The sequence below is a fragment of the Charadrius vociferus genome, unplaced genomic scaffold, assembly GCF_000708025.1.
Source record: "Charadrius vociferus isolate BGI_N301 unplaced genomic scaffold, ASM70802v2 scaffold413, whole genome shotgun sequence".
Classification (NCBI taxonomy): Eukaryota; Metazoa; Chordata; class Aves; order Charadriiformes; family Charadriidae; genus Charadrius; species Charadrius vociferus.
This window is the reverse complement of record NW_009647738.1, coordinates 720,447-736,650: the sequence shown is the minus strand read 5'-3', so window position 1 is coordinate 736,650 and position 16,204 is coordinate 720,447. Positions and strand designations below refer to the sequence as shown.

The 16,204-nt window shown below is 48.0% G+C and overlaps 1 protein-coding gene across 1 annotated transcript in view; it reads right to left on the bottom strand.

Annotated features, from left to right (window-relative positions):
- CSNK1E (casein kinase 1, epsilon) overlaps positions 1–12,663 on the bottom strand; it is a 22,716-nt gene extending 10,053 nt beyond the window's left edge. The window contains exons 1-4 of the mRNA XM_009881831.1: positions 12,575–12,663; positions 6,523–6,633; positions 6,212–6,360; positions 5,282–5,510 (exon numbers count right to left, since the gene is read on the bottom strand). Of these exons, the coding sequence (XP_009880133.1) occupies positions 5,282–5,510; positions 6,212–6,360; positions 6,523–6,633; positions 12,575–12,650 (565 nt within the window). The 5' untranslated portion in view covers positions 12,651–12,663. The remainder of the gene's footprint in view (positions 1–5,281; positions 5,511–6,211; positions 6,361–6,522; positions 6,634–12,574) is intronic.
- Between the last annotated feature and the right edge of the window lie 3,541 nt (positions 12,664–16,204).

Below are 16,204 nucleotides of genomic sequence, written 5' to 3'. Positions count from 1 at the left end.
ATTTAATACTATAACACATTTGCTGGATTCAGTACCATGTCCAACAAGATGCTGCAGATTATGTATTGGTCTGTGGGTTAATTCTCAGTATTAGCCACATGCTACCAGCTGCCCTTCACTCTACCAGCTGAACTGAACCCTGACAAAGGAAAAGCTGTAGCAGGTTACAGATCTAGATGTCCAGATGTACCGACGCAAGCTGTGGGTCATCATGGGCCTTTCTTCTCCTGCATGCCTCTCATAACCTCCTAGTGTTTTTGAGGACTAGGAGGCTTGGCAAATTAAAAATATTAGGGGGCGGTGGGGGGAAGCACTGTAGTTGCAGAAGAGAAGGAGTGTGTCATCACTCCATAACTGAGAGGAGAAAGCCTTTGGTTCAAAGCACATGAAATGCAATTAAAAAGCCATGTTCCAAGACAGGAGTAGAGGAGAAAGCAGACATACAGATCCCCAAAGTATCTTACTTGGAGCATGCAGTAATAACAGCATTTTTTGACCTCTCTAGCTTACTGCCTCAAGTTGCCCACTTTAAAGGGGCTAATACTTCCTAATCTTATCAGGCTGCTGCCAAAGATAACTACAGGACTGGCGGGGAGATGCTTATATGCTATGAAGGGAGAAGGGAAAAGAAACCCCCAGTTTTGCATTTAGCCTAAGGCTGGGATGTGTGTACTCTCAGAGGGCTGCAATTACACACCACACATACCAAATAAATAAAACTACACAATATTTGATAATGACCTACATCCTGAGACAGGAGGCCTGTGGAAATGGGAGTCAGAACACACATCCAGGACCTGAAAGCACAGGTGACAAAGGTAACCCAAATCCTGCAATTTGCAAGCCCTTGACTTATCCATGCTGTAGCTTTAAAGTCTGTAACTACGGGTTCCCTGTCTAGAGCTTGGGAGTGCCCCTCAGATGAATAGGGAATAGCAGGGCAAGAACCAGAGAAACCTAGTGAACAGACAAATCAGCCTTTTAGAAATAAATCAGGATCTTGCCTCCAAAGTCTAGCTTGAACTCTACACTGCTTAACCTAGACTGAACCACACATGTCCATTTGCATGGAGCATAGCAGGTTTGAGCACAGCCCCCAAGCCCATCCAGAACAACAGGAGACATTCTGCAAACATACGTCTAGGCTAGGCACAGTCCTAGCAATTTCGGAAAGGCCAGAATTAGAGACTTGAGGTTAGGGAGACTGAAGTCAGGGGGGATGCTACATGTCTTTACTGGAGGCAAGGAGAGGGGTTACAAAACCAAACCGGGCAGCTCACTAGTATCCATTACATGCCTGCAAACGCACCTTAGCTACGCCTTAACACAGCAATATGAATGAAGAAAAATAACTGTAAGCAGAACACTCAATTATTAAAATGCTGAATGATAAATAAATGTCTGATTGTGTCACATCCTTGAAGTATCATTTCTCAGGTACACATGGTCACTGTAGCCCACTTAAACAAACCCAGTGAGATTCAAATCCATGAGGAGCCTGAAGCATCAGCATCATGGGTCACAGTTGCGAAGCTACCTCAAAACATTGTAGCTGTCTTTCACCTGTAATCCTAACTACAAGACCCTGAATGAATCATCCTTGGATGATGGTGAAGAACAACAGTTCCTACATCCCATTTCTTTGTTTCATCTTCAGTTACTATCACACATCCCTGAGCTATCTCCAAATTTTTATATTTTTTTTTCCCCGGCCTCATGTACCAACAGCCACATGAAACTAGATAATATTAGACAGCAAAAGCGGAGTAATTAATTAGTTAGAAAAAAAAGTTGACCTCTACACACCAAAGAAATGTTATTTAACATCACTGCTTTCCACTTTTAGAAGCTTGACAATCGTTGACTAACTCTCACAGCATGCCTGGGATGCAGGCAAAAGATCTCACTTTACAGTTTGAGAAGAGAAAGAAAAACACAAGCGATGTGAATGCATGCCCAGAGCACGTCAGTCCAGAAGCAGGATTACAGTCATGACCTATGACACCACATCACACTTCCTCTCTCCATTTCATTTTGGCTTCTCAGGTCTTCTACAATAGATGAGGTACTGTAACTTTTGTAAGACACTCATCCTTTCCTCCCTCACTCACAAAACCCCTTCCAACATAAAGCACAAGGTAGCCTTGCCACGCAACCCAGCATGACCCCTCAAACCCAACCCACTCTGCAAGCAATCTGGTGCCAGTTCCTTCCCACTCCCAGGGAGGCTCCCAGCCAGCCCGCACCCTCACTCCCTTCCCAAAGCAGGGTCCCCAGAAGGAGCTGAGTCAGGGGTGAGTAGCAGGAAGGTGAGTTACCTGGGGAAGACATGCTTGGGCAAAGACAGACGACTGAGGACTGGTTGCCTTGGATGCAAGGTTTGTGACAAAACTTGTTTGCAGTGTAAAGAGCCTCCTGGTCCCTCAGGATGGTGCTTCCCCTCACCCCGACCCTATCCACAGCAATGCTGTTCCCATGCAGGACTCCCTAGACATCAGCTGTCTTCACTGGGGCCAGCCCAGCTGCAAGCTGTCTTAAGCAAGCAATGTTTTCCTGACCACATACTCAGATCTGATTTTGCACACCCTGGGACTGCACTTCCCTTTTCTCTCCCCACTGCATGGCAACAGCCTTTAAAACCACACAAATATCTGGAATAGGTGACAGAGGGCAGGATGAGCAGAAAACCTTTATGCTCTGCACAGCCTACTCCGATGCCATCTAGGACACGCATTTGGGAAGGATCTGCCCCCCGGCCCCAGCCTCCTGTTATCCAGACAGAGCCCACCAGGCTTCTTCCAAGATTGTCTCCTGGGCACCCCTGGGCATCTATTTCAGACTACAAGCTCCAGAGGGTGCAAGGGACTCTCATCCCCAGAGCATGTGAAAATTGACTGGAATGCGTGAACCAAAGCCTGCACAGTCCAATGACTCCCCCAACAGCAAGTCTCCAGCTGTGGAAACCCTCCCCAATCTCGCCTCCTACTTTTCCCCCCGGTCACTGGGAAAAGAATGTGTTTCCTCCAGACATCGGAATGCCCAACCCTTAGCTTGCACATTCAAATAAAGACATTTATTCATTTGCTATTCCTGTCACACGAATACTCCAGCACCTGGTTCCTTCCCTCTCCCTAAACCACATTAATGTTACATTAAGACAGAGAATTTAGTCTCTGAAAAGTCAAAAAATTCAGAGTGACGGTTCCCATGGCAATGCTGCTAACTCACAAACGTGTCTGTCACACACCCTGTGGCAAGGTCTTGAGAAACAGGAACTCCAGCCGCAACCCTGACACCCCCATCCCCTTTCCTCCGGGCAAGCCATGTAACCTTTATGCCATTCAGGGGAACTATCTGCAACGTGGAGATAATACACCCGAGACCTGTTGCGCAGAATAACTCACACCCAGACTTTCCCGAAGCAAAGGGCATGAAGAGCGCGATGGCTGTGCTCAGACCGATGGCATATGCAGTTTGCCCTTGGATTAGTGTTCAGACGTTGTTTGTTCATCCTGATACAGAAACGAAGCACCAGTAGTAAAGGGCTAAGTTGGGGTGGGATAAATAATAAAGTCCTTCAAAAAGAAAAAAAAACACCTCACAACCAAACATTTAGCCTCTCGTGATCAGTTCAGACAGAGCAGGCACACACAAAAGTATTGACAGATATAGCAGTCAGAGTTATTTTGTGCCTGTCTCCTTGTGGCAGTTACCATAGCTGTGGCAACCTTGACTGAGAATTCAATACAGAGTCAGTTATATATAAGCAGGTCAAGCCAAAATACAGAAGACCAACTTGGAAAGATCTACGAGGAGAACTATTTTTACGATGTGGAAGGGGTCAGGAGACCATAGCCCACTCTCAACACACAACGCTCCCCATTTTGATATAAATAACACATTTTCAGTCTACAGTTGTACAGTATTAAGCAAGGAAGACAGTGGGAAACTGCTTTATTTTCTGCAGGTCAAGTCTTGACTCCAGATTTCTGAGAAACCATCTGCAAGAGGGGAGAATGGAAAGCTTTCCCTAGGAAGAATGGGGACATGAAATCCTGCAGAAGCTGTTAGTTTTAAAGGTTTGAGTTCCCTGCTCTGATTTTCAAATTCCAGCTTATACATTTCAGAAGGAGGTCTCCCAGAGATACAAACTGAGCTATGAGCATAGCAGCTACTTTCCTGGGTCCGCAGCCAGGGCAGCTTCAGTGTTTCTTCTCTCTGGATTTGCCAATCAGTAGCAGAACCAAGCCACCCTACTCAGAACAGACCCCAAGGTAACTATGAAAGTCTCACACTGTAGACAAAGTTTACCCAAAGTTTAGCAGGGAAAAGAAGTCACACACACTGGAGAGAAGTTTCCGGTCTGAGAATGGGTGAGAAAACTGCAAGAGGTTTTCACCTTTGTTTCTCACAGCAAACGCATGTTGTACCTCAGGGGCTCATTCCCAGAACAAGAGTTTGCATGACTTCAGGAGGATTAAGTGCAGTGGGTACTAACCTGCACAAAGTTTTTACAAAACCTGAGATGATGGCCATTACCAGTATAAGACCTGGCTGAACACTCAGCACTCTTTCCCATCCTTGCTTTGTCCCCATGGTACTAGCCATAGACACTAAGGACAGAGCCCTACCTCCCTAAAGCTGCTTCACTCTCTCTCGGTGGTGAACAGAGCAGTGTGGTTCAGACACACACGTACTTTGAAGGCCCGTGACAGCCAATCCTCAATCACAAAAGCTGGATGTCCAGGCAGTAGAAGCCTCCCCTCATTTCAGCTTCTTGTACACTTCCAGCACATCGCTGTCCCCGTCCTCAGTGGTGGGTAACAGAGGTGTAACTGTATTGCAGTGGGCCTGTATCCTTCAGCTCTGACAGCTACAAAATGATCACTAACGAAGGCACTTAGGAGTCAACAAGAGAGGTTTCAATTGCACATACCCCCAAAGGCTCAGTGCCTGTGAACATCTCCTTTAGGTATCTCATCAGCCAACAAAAACTGTGCAAGAAAGAGTTAGTAGCAGTCAAGTCAGGGAGGTCACAGCCTTGCTGCTAAATAGGCCCCACTGTACTAAGCAGTGCACAAACACGTACCAGTAGACGATTTCTGCCTTCAGGAGCTCAGAGTGCCACAAAAGGCAGGCGAGGTAACACAGGCATAGCAATTATTTGCCCACCATCCCAACACAGGTCAGCAGTGGAGCCAGGCACAGAACCCAACGCCCTCCTTCTGGGGACCCACCACCTCCCCTGGAAAGCCCCATCAGGGGGCAACAGGAGGCTCACCGATTCCCAGGTGGGTGTTGATAGAGGCATAACGGGCTGTGCCAGTCAGATTCTTGTTTTCCCGGTAAGGGATGTGCTGGTGGGTCCGGGCGTCTCGGTACTTCTTGGCCAAACCAAAATCAATGATGTATACTAGGTTGCCTTTTTTGCCCAGGCCCATAAGGAAGTTGTCTGGCTTCACATCCCGGTGGATGAAGTTCTTGGAATGAATGTACTCAATACGGCTGATCTGGAGGGGGGAATAAATAAATAAATAGTGAGACAAGCGAGAAGGTAACTTACCATAACTGCATCTGTTAAAAAAAGTACCCTGTCCAGAACACTGGCCTGTCAGAGCAGGGAAAGGGACATTTTGCAGAGAATATCAGAGATGACAGCCAAGGAAAAAGACACCCTCTGGAGGCAGAAGGATCTGGAAATGAAGAATGTAGATGGAATTCAACCCTGCACACCAGCCCAGTCCTCCATCTGGGGAGGTCACACTTGGCACCACAAGGAAGGATGAGAAGCAAGTTCACGTGGACCAAAACTTTGAGCTTCAGTATTGACATAAGTCAGCTTTCAAACTTGGGCAGGCTGGGAAAGGAGAGGGTCCAGAACAGCTAAGGGTCTTAAACCCAGGGCACACGTAGTTGAGTCGAGATAGATAGCAACGCCAGTTGTTAATCACACAGGCAAAAGCTAACGCACACAACGTTAATACAGGGTGAGCAGCAGGGAAAGAAAGGAGGGGTGGAGATCAAGAAAAGCCAGCACTGCCTAGGTTCCAGGCCCCAGCTTCATCAAGAAATAGAAACCTGGCAGACACTGCTGCTAAATGAAAAAAGCCTGGGATATAGCAGTTCTTGAGCAGAGGGGATGGGAGGGAAAAAGAAAAAAAAAAAGGCATGGAAAAGGAGGGTAGGCACAAACGCTTCAGAGGAAACTCACCATCTGGTCTGCCAAGAGCAGAACTGTCTTGAGACTAAATTTGCGGGAACAGAAGTTGAAGAGATCTTCCAGGCTGGGCCCCAAGAGCTCCATCACCATCACATTATAGTCCCCCTCTGCTCCACACCACTTAATGGAGGGGATACCCACTGGGGAAAGAGAAAGATTAAGCCCATGGAACAGAGGAAAACCGCTGCATCCCCTGCTGAGAAGATCATATGTAACACCAAATCGTTTCCTTTCTAAAGCCCTCCAGAATAATTTCCTTCTTCAACCACTCCCCTGGCCCCATCCTTTCCTCCCCATCTCACCTCCTCCCTGCATCATCTTGTAGAACTTGCTTTCAATGTGGAGCTGGGGATGCTTGGTTTTGACACATTCCAGTTTGATGGCCACCTCTTCACCAGTCGCAATATTGGCTCCTGCATAGAAATGAGGGTGAAATGAAGATTGTGCAAGCTTCCACTGAATCCAAACACTTTTAACAAGGCCTGTACAGATGCTAAAACCTTAAGATGTGCCCTGAAATTTATTCTCTCTGACAGAAATGAAATTCAGTCACTTCAACTTCATACAGAGTTTCCAGCACTGCCAGTTGCAAAGGCAAGCCCAGAAGAAGGCACGTGAACAGTAAACCAGCTCCAATCCTGTACCTGGGCTAGAACAACAGTCCTACAAGGTGTTAACTGCCTCATTATCTCTAAAAGTGCCAGACTTTAGGAAGTCAATCTGTATGTATCAGCAGTACCTAAACTCAGTGGAAGTTTTAGCTGTCCCTGATCATATACCCAGCCCATGAACCCAAGCCAGCCCCCCAGGCAGTGATATGGAGTACCTCTTCCCCAGCAAAATTACTGGTTACCTCAGGTACATTGTCTCAACAGAGCCAATTAGTTCAGGAGGAGACATTGCTAAAATTCTCAGCTTCCTCTGTTTTCTCCACAGCCCTGACCTGCTCAATACAGACAATTCCCAAATCTCCAGCTTCTCCCTCTCCTGAGGGCTTTAATAATACCTTTATCTTTTGCCAACACAGAAACATTTGCTATATCCTAAATTAGAAGTGTGAAGAAATAAACTGAATCCAGTATTGAATTAAGCTACTCGGACGCTTTTATTGAAGGTATTGCTAGATATTTTGCAATGACACAAAACCACCACCCCACGCACTTCTTTCTGAAAAGAACCGAGCTGCCAGCCATGAAAGCCAGCACTCTGGTCCCAAAGTGCACTGTCAAAGGAGTAAAAGGCTGGTCTTTCTCTCATACTAGCCAAGAGGATTCCAGATGTTTCACATCATCCTAAAACGGAAAGAATGAAGATCTGTACACAGGTCACGGGAATGACACTCAAGACTTGCTCCTCTCTCCCCCTCTCCCATGCCTGCCGCACACACACAGACAAGCCCTTCCTCATATCCAGAACTATTAAAAATTGCACTCAAACACAAATCAGACAGCAGCTCTGATCATGATCAGCTTATGAACACTGTCATACGATAAACTACTCCAGAACATGCATGCCAAACATAAGCTGGAGTCAAAGGTGATGTTTTGTAGATATCCCATAGCTAGTTTGGTAGGTCTGGTTAATTCGTGCCTCTTGGTCCCTGTGATGACTTTCAGAGTCCACAAGAACAGCTGCAGAGAGATCTCTCCATCCATCCTCTTTCACACACCACCTCCAGAGCCAGGGACCAAAGAGAAAAAGGAAATGTTCACACAACTGGATCCCTTTTCCCTCTGGATCTTAGGGAGATCCATCTCCTGTTGAAGAGTTCTGGCTTGTACACAAAGTTAGCCAAGAGCTGCCTGCTAGCAAAAAGACGTAATCTAGATACTACAGCGCTGGGTCGAGACAGACAAGCTGCTAGGAATTTGTAAGAGAAACAAAAATGATTGGGGCCTAGAGGGATTGATTTACTAAGAAAGATTAAAAGAGCTAAATATGTAACATAGACAAGAGATACAACTAAGAAGGGTGGGGAGGAAGAATGGGACATGACAACAGTCTGCAAATATTTGAAGGCTGTAAACACTAAGGAGGGAGAGGAATTATTTAGGGTGCTCCGAGGGAGGGGAAGGAGGAGCAATGGGATGAATTTAATAAAGGTTTTTACTCAAGATCCAGGAGAAGGAAGAGGGGAAAAGCCATCCTGAGAGCTAAAGCCATTTGTCCAACGGTTACTTTTGCAAAGATGCTGGCATTTTCCACTTAAAAACTGCTGGCCAGCAAAACAAATCTGCACCTTCCCTTCACTCCACCACAGGACTCTTCTTACAAGTAAGCGTCAGGAGTGCAAGGAGGAAAGGAGCAGGAAAGGGGGCTCAGATCACAATAAGAACGTCACCCTGGACTAGTATCTACCTTTTAAATTAGTGTTCAATCACTGGCCCTCATTCAGCATGGAAACACCCAGGATATCCAAATAGATAAGAGCACTTCCATCCCTTCTCTCTTCCCCTTGCCTTTGTGAAGACTTTCCTCCAAATACTCTGCACCAGCTTTCTTGTCCATTCCCTGGGGGAATTATTCCCTGTCCTAGTCCATCTGCTGACAAGCACACAATAAGTCTTGCTAACTTTTGGCAGCGGTAGCATTAGCATTTCGAATGAACCCTACTCCCCGAAGTCGAACAGTGGAAAGATGAGTGAGTTCTCATCTCCACATTACCCTGTGTGTTTTGGAAAATGACAGTGCATCCATCTACTAGGCTGACTGCAGGTAGAGAGTGATATCTGTGAGCATGTAAAGCAGGAAAAGGGAAAGGAGGGGTAAGCATCAATAAAACTTAAGATTCTGCAAAATGTGAATATGCCATTCAAATGATCAACATGGCCATCGGCCCCACACTCTCCATAGCCCAAACACAGGTGTCAGTCTCTTAGAAAGAGAAGAAGCAACCCTGTGGCCTGGAACAGCAAAAGTAGGACCAATCTGACCTAATGAGGAGCTCACCAACTGAACATTTCAGGCTCGCCCCTTCCCCAAGCCCCCCTAAGTCTTCAGGTTGCTCCCTCTACCGTTTCTTGGCTAGAGATCTACCCAGACCAAGACCACCACAAGCGAGGAGGGAATTTAAGGGCAGGAGTCTCTCCGATCCTTTGTTCCGCACTTTAACCACCATCTTCTTTAAAGATGCAAGTACAAAAGCAACAGTTCTCTGCTCCTTTTCCAGACTGGAAAGCACTGCATTTCAGACAAACGCAGCAGAGCCTGCCTAGCTTCAGCCACTCAAGAGACGTATGTAGGATTGGGGATAATTCCTAACATCCACCCCCAGTCTCGCTCCGCTGTGGGGGCTGCACAAATTCAACTCATTCATCACGAGCTGTTTGAAACGGGGCCCCGGGGACAGAGGATGTCACCGGCTAAACAGGATCTTTTCAGAGTGGAAGCCTTGCTGCATGTCTGATACAATAAACGCCACCCTCCAAGCACATCAGGCAAGCCGACAAGCACAGCCCCCTGTTCCCCTCTCACCAGCTTGGCTGGGGAAGAAAGGAGGGCTGAGAACAGATGGAAGAAGTCAGATAGGGCGAGAGAGAGTTAACAGGCCAGGAAACAAAGGGAAGGCACTCCCCTCCCAGCAAGGGAGGAGCCTGCCACCAGGAACTGTCCCCAGCCACCGCAGGTCCCAGCATGCTTTGTCTGCCCAGCTCCCCTCCACCACCAATGTACCCTCCAGTTCATCCCAGCCCAACAATTCGTACCAAGTCCAGTAACCCTGCCTTGCCTCTCGGCTAACACCTCTGACAAAGCACCTCTCCAACGACGACGGCACAAAGGTCTCGGCAATTCCTCTGCAAACTGGGTTTTGCTCTTACGAGTGAGCTTTTTTTTCTCCGGAGTGAGTTTTTTTAGAGGGAAATGGGCTAGCCAAGTCTCATGGGCAGCCCGATCTCACTTCCCACCCTCCCAAGCCGACACGGGGAGAATATTCCCCAAGGTAGGGAATGGAAACAAGGCATTGTGCTTTAAGCCCCAGCAGAGGATTAACAGGAGTTCATCCTTTGTGTCTGCCCATGTAGAAATTCAGGTTTCCTTCTGAAAAGAAAACCCAAAACCAAATCCCAAAGAGCACAGCACACAGTACCCACTGGTCAGAGTGGGTGAAAGTACTAACATCCTGAAAGAGAGAAGCTGGGGATAAACCCAGCTTGCCCTCAGAGGCAAGCAAGGCTTGTCTGTCTCTGCTCTGTCTCCACACCATTATCAAGAGAGAGAACTGTGAGGTGAATCTGGTGCAGGAGAGGAGTCCTCATGAATGAGTCCCTCTGTCTGCAGAGCAGACCGTGAGAGGATAGCATGAGCATAAGCGTCCTCCAGACGCACCATCAGAGACTACTTGCCTGATCCCTCCAGGCTGGGGAGTCACCCAGGCTCCAAGAAGTCTCCCTATCACTGCTTCAAAACACACTGGCTTGCACCTCAATGAACATCACAAAGGCTTTGATAGTGCATTCAAGTAACTTGGTTGAACTCAGCAGCTGGAGGATCCCGCTGTGCTCACCACACTAGGGCACTGGGGCTTCATCTGCCTCTCACGTTGTTTGGTCACAGGCACAACCCCTTCACCAGGGCCTGTTGTCCATGCCCCCTTTGCACAGGTGGACAACCTGTTACGTGACGCAGAGGAATACAGTGTCAGGTCTTTCCATTCAGTACCTGCCTTCTTTCTCCATGTGTACTCCAGATGTCTTGCAAGATCCCAACAATTTATACTGTCCTAGAGAGTGTCTGGAAGGCTTCAAGCTCTAGCATAGTTGGAAAATGCTCCATCTGAGCTATCACCCCTCAAATCCTAGCACCTGGGAATTAAAAGCACTGTCACTTGAGATACTAACTGGCTGGGGGGCTGCAGAGGAGTGACATACAGGGCTAGGCTGCAGTAAAGGCAGCACACAGTGGAATTGGGATCCCAGATCCATTATTTATCATCTTTGTTCATGCTCTGGATAAAGGTGGCAACAAAGCCTGTTACTGATGATTCCCACAGGATACTTAATCAAGAGAGGCTGCCAACACCAATCAAGACAGAATAATAAAGCAAGAGGGAACTGGAGATAAAAGCCAGAGGTAGAAAACAGAAGGTGATTTACAAACACGGGGAAAAGTAACCTCAACAAGAGGTATTCAACGAAAGGAACTCAGGGAGGGACGTGAAGATGTTGCAGAACCTACAAGAGATCTCTTACAATACAGCTGACAGTGCAGTAAGGCCAATTCTGCAACCCGATAGAGTGTTGGTGATGGGGGAAGCCAAGGATACCCAAAGCAGTCTACGCAGAGGCATCACATTACAGATCACTCAAGGGTAGCCCTTCTCTGCCAGGCACTGGAAATGCCACACCTCGAATCCTGTGTAGGCTTCAAGCTGCTCAGCAGATGGACAAACTGGGAAAAACTGAAGGAGTAGCAAGAGTGAGGAGTGGTAGATGTACTAGGAAGCAAAATACAACTCAACCAAGCAAATTAACAGTCAATGAGCACATGACGAGCATCTGCAAGTACCCAAAGGGTGCAAACACCAAGAACGGTAGAGGGCAACCATTCTGCTGGCCTGCAGGACTACAGCTAAACAGGTAGTGGTGAGAACTAGACGACAGGTAAAGCCACACCAGCTCTCGTGGAGGGATCGATTAGGCTACTGGGTAGTCTTGCCACTCTGGCCCAACATGGTTTCAGCCAATAAAAACATCAGCAGGCAAAGCATCAGGGAACGTATCTACACATCAGCGTGCTAGATTGGAAGGGCTTCTCCCCAAGTGACCTGCTGTGGTAACAGGAAACACAGCGTCTCATGGGCTCTGTCCATTGAGCTCCCAGCTCAGGTCATTCCAGACATTAACTCTAAATCCCATTACAGATCTAATAGATCTGGGCCCCAGGACTTTAACCAGGCCAGCCTCTCTGACCTGTTTTACATCTCCTGGTCTCAGACCTCTCTCACAGGTGACAGACCACCTCTTCCACTACCAATCTTCCCAAAACTTTATTCCTTCTACTCTGAAGGAACAGCCATTTCCACCACCCACGCACATCCAAGCTCAAGAAAAGGAAGCGAGAGAGCTGGAGTAGGGTGTATGACAAACATGCTTTTAACAGTCCAAATCTAAATCAGTCTGATCAAACACCACTGTCTCTCCAATACCTGCAAGGCAAAGCTGAGCTCATCCCACTTTCTTTGCCATCAGAAGACCGGCAGCAACTAGCAGTATTCCTTGAAGCTCTTTTTCTCTCCACCACCTCCAACCTTACACGGTGCCCACAAATATCAACAGGCAAGAAAAACAACGCCAAAACGATGATGCAATTGAGAAAAACAATCTTGCAGGTGGAAGGACAGAGGCTCGCACTCACCTAGGTAAATGTCTCCAAATGAACCGCTGCCAATCTTTCTGCCAAGCCGGTATTTGTTTCCCACTCGAAGCTCCATGGTTCAGTTGTGCTGAGAAAAGAAGCAGAGAAAGCGCAGTGTCAGAGCAGAAACAGGAAGTGAATCATGTAAGACTACAGAAGAGACCTCCCCACTTCACCCAGAGGCTGGGTACAGTTTTTAATCTTGAAATACCTCACTTACTACATGGCCTCTATCACCTTTCCCGATCTCCTGGATGTTCAGGGACAGTACGAGCTAGAAACGCTGCAGCAACATGAACCTTTCAAGCATGTTTTCCACATTCCCATTATGGGAATGAAGAAGGATTGAATCTCTTCCCCACCATTTTGTTCAGAGCCTGGGAAGGGGCAACAAACCCCTTCTAAGAACGTTTCAGTGGGTGATCACTTCACACTATTGTGAAGAGAGATGGCACTGCTCCTTGTAACCTACAGTACCTCGCACCTGAGCAGTGATAACCACATGAGGCATCAGAAGGAACAGGCATAATAAACCCCATGAGAAGGAGCGCTCTCTGGCCCAGCCCTAGACCCACACCTCACTGGCGGTGAAGCACAGGACCAAAGGCTGCAAGAGACAGACAGACTGCCAGGAGCAAGCGACTCCGTCACCCCTAGGCAGGGGCCAGCACAGGGGATAGGGAGGAGACATCTCCTTGAACTGAACCCTGCAAGGTGCGCACTGACTAGGAACGTCATTTGCTTATCTCCACACACTTCTGCTGATGGGATCACAGCCTCCTTTGGTCTACCTGAGCCTCTCCGCCTCTGTTGCCTACCTAGGTGTGCTGGGTGTTTGTTTTTAGCAGCTCAGGCCTTTCCTCATCCCTTTACCTGAGGTGATTAGCTAACCCTTTGACCTGCTATACCCCAATGACATGCCCAGGCTTAGCCTACTCACCTTCCACAGAAAACCAACTCGGTGGAAGGACTGCAGCCACAGAGTTTGTTCTCCCTGCCAACCTCAACTTCTGCTGCAAACACCTGGGCCAAACACAGTTCCAGCACTTCCACCCTTAACAGCCCCCTTTCCCCCGCCCTTTCCATAGCCACCAACTTATTCCAGAAACTGCAGCTCTTCCTGAGACAGCCAACGCGGCTCCTTTTAGAGGGATTTGCCACACTCCTAATTTATGCACTGCCACATTATTAGCGTACAAAATGCAGACACAGAGCCTGTTGGGGACAGGAAAGGTGAGGAATGATTCATGTTTTCACAAGTAGGTGAGAGGAACTTTCCCTTGCTGGAGCTCAGTGGGAAAGAAGCATCGCTGAAAGAAAGGAGGGAGGAATGGTCTTGTGAGACACAAGCACACAAAAAAATAATCCCAGCTACAGGATTCTGGGCATACTATAAACCCAGAGCTGCTTCTCCTGCCCCAGGAGATGGGATTACAGAAAGAGGAATGGACGGGCTGCAGAGACATACAGGGAAATAATCCTATCAACGCATTCAGGGGACATTGTGAACCCTGAAAGCAGAGCTCCAGTCACCAGAAACCACACACAAAACACTTAGAGGTGGAGTCCCCTCACCTAGTATTTACTTATGCATGTGGGTTTCTGCGCGTCTAAAGTCTACAAAACCCTGTGGCTATTTCTGACTTTCTTACTACAAGGAATGTAGGCAGAGCCTTGGGAACCAAACCAGGAGGCAGGCGTACCTGGGTGAGGGCGCAGCAAACAGACATGATTTTTATCCGCTGCCTGCTGTTCTGTATAACCACATTAACATACATCTGACTTGCTTACACTCCTACTCCAATAAACGATCAAAGGTCTGTGTCCCCGGGAACCCGTCACACCACTGTCAGGAAGATAGCTCTCGAACCTCCTTCCTCCATGGCCACGTTTGCCCAGGTCTGCGAACTCTGAGCGCTTCCACTCGAGTCCAACTCCCAGCCGGGGCAAGCACAGCCGAGCAAGCTGCAAAGGCCAGGCAACAGGTCCCAGAGGGGTGTCCCCTCCGCACCAGGGCACAGTGGTTCCTGCTCTGCAACGCCACAGTCCCCAAGCCTAAATTTGGTCCCACCCTTCTGGGACAGGCAGGAGCCAGGTTAAGAAGGGTTTCTCGCACAACTAGGCAGCAGCCCTTCTAGCTGATTAAGCAACAGGCTCCAAAGGGGAATCTAAAAAATGCTCCAGGGCGAGGGGGTGGAAGCGGGAAGCAGGATAATGGAGTGAAAAATCATGGTCTCGCACAGCTGTCATTTTGCCTTATCTCCCCCCCAACACATACACACACACAAGTGTGCTTAGAAAACCTGGGTGGAGGATAGTCAGAGAGCAACAGCCTGGATCCACGGTAGAGGGAGTGGGCAAGACACACACATCCCACCCCCCAGCAACTGCTCCAGGAGTTCAAACATCTACCACATTTGCTTCTACTTCACATGCATACCCCCACCATCTACAGCTTCTGCCCTTATCATCTGATCTTCAGGTCTACTACTACAAGAAGAGAGACATTTTTACGTATAAAATTTGTATTATTACATATGAAATTTATATCACTCTCTAGATATTATTTATAGTGTAAAATTTAAAAAGCCGTCCCTCCTTCCTTCCCCCCAGGAGGTTTAACCCCCCCCTGCCCTGCCACCCTTCCTGCGCTCGCTCTCCAGCCAAGGCAGTGTTCCCAGGGGCTGCAGGGCAATCATTTAGTTAAACCATTTAGTTTTCCATCAGGGATTAACACACATACAACCTCAAAAGCGAGTGTGTCCTCTGCACGAGCGTTTGCATACGTGAATATCCAACACTACACAGACACCTACAATATACTACAGAACCTCAAAAAAAAAAAAATTACTATCCAGCCGCCAGCGCTGCTTCCCCACACACACCATTTTGCACCAATCCCCTTTTATATAATATAAAATACCCACGTACAGGCACAAAGGCCATTATATAAACACACGATAGAGTTGATCTCGCTCTGCTGTGCCAGCACCGATGGCGACTGAAGATGCAGGGACCATCTCGGGGGGGGGGGGGGGGGTGTTGGGGGGGGGGCCAAAATCAAACCCACGTCTCCATAATGGAGGCTGCCGAGCCCAGCACCGGTCCGGCTTTCAGGGGAAGTGTGGGGAGCAGGGGCTGCTCTGCCCATAGACCATAAAGGCTTTACATGGCTTTTTTGTGTGTGTGTGGTGCGTGTGTGAAGGGAATAAAGGAAGAGGCTGGCAAAACAATAATTTGAACTGGCTTAAAAACGGGAAGGGAAAAAGAGAAAAATTACATTTAGATCAAAATGCAGAACCATCAAATCCCTCCAGACCCTTTCAACACTTACAAAAAGGAGAGGATCTAGCGACAAATAAGATGGGGAGGGGGGGGAGGGGGGAGAAACCCGACGTACAGAGCATTTGGACTACATTTGAGGAAGAAATAGCGACAACAGGAAAACGGGGAGGGGGACACACACACACACACAAAATAACAATAATAAATATGTCCCTTACACCCCCACCCCCTACAGGCAAAACACTACGCGAAGACAGCCTTACCCGGGCTGTTATTTTTCCCGGGAGGTAACAAAAAGCAGCCACCCCTGGGAACGGCGCTGAACTTCTCCCCGGCTCCCCCCCC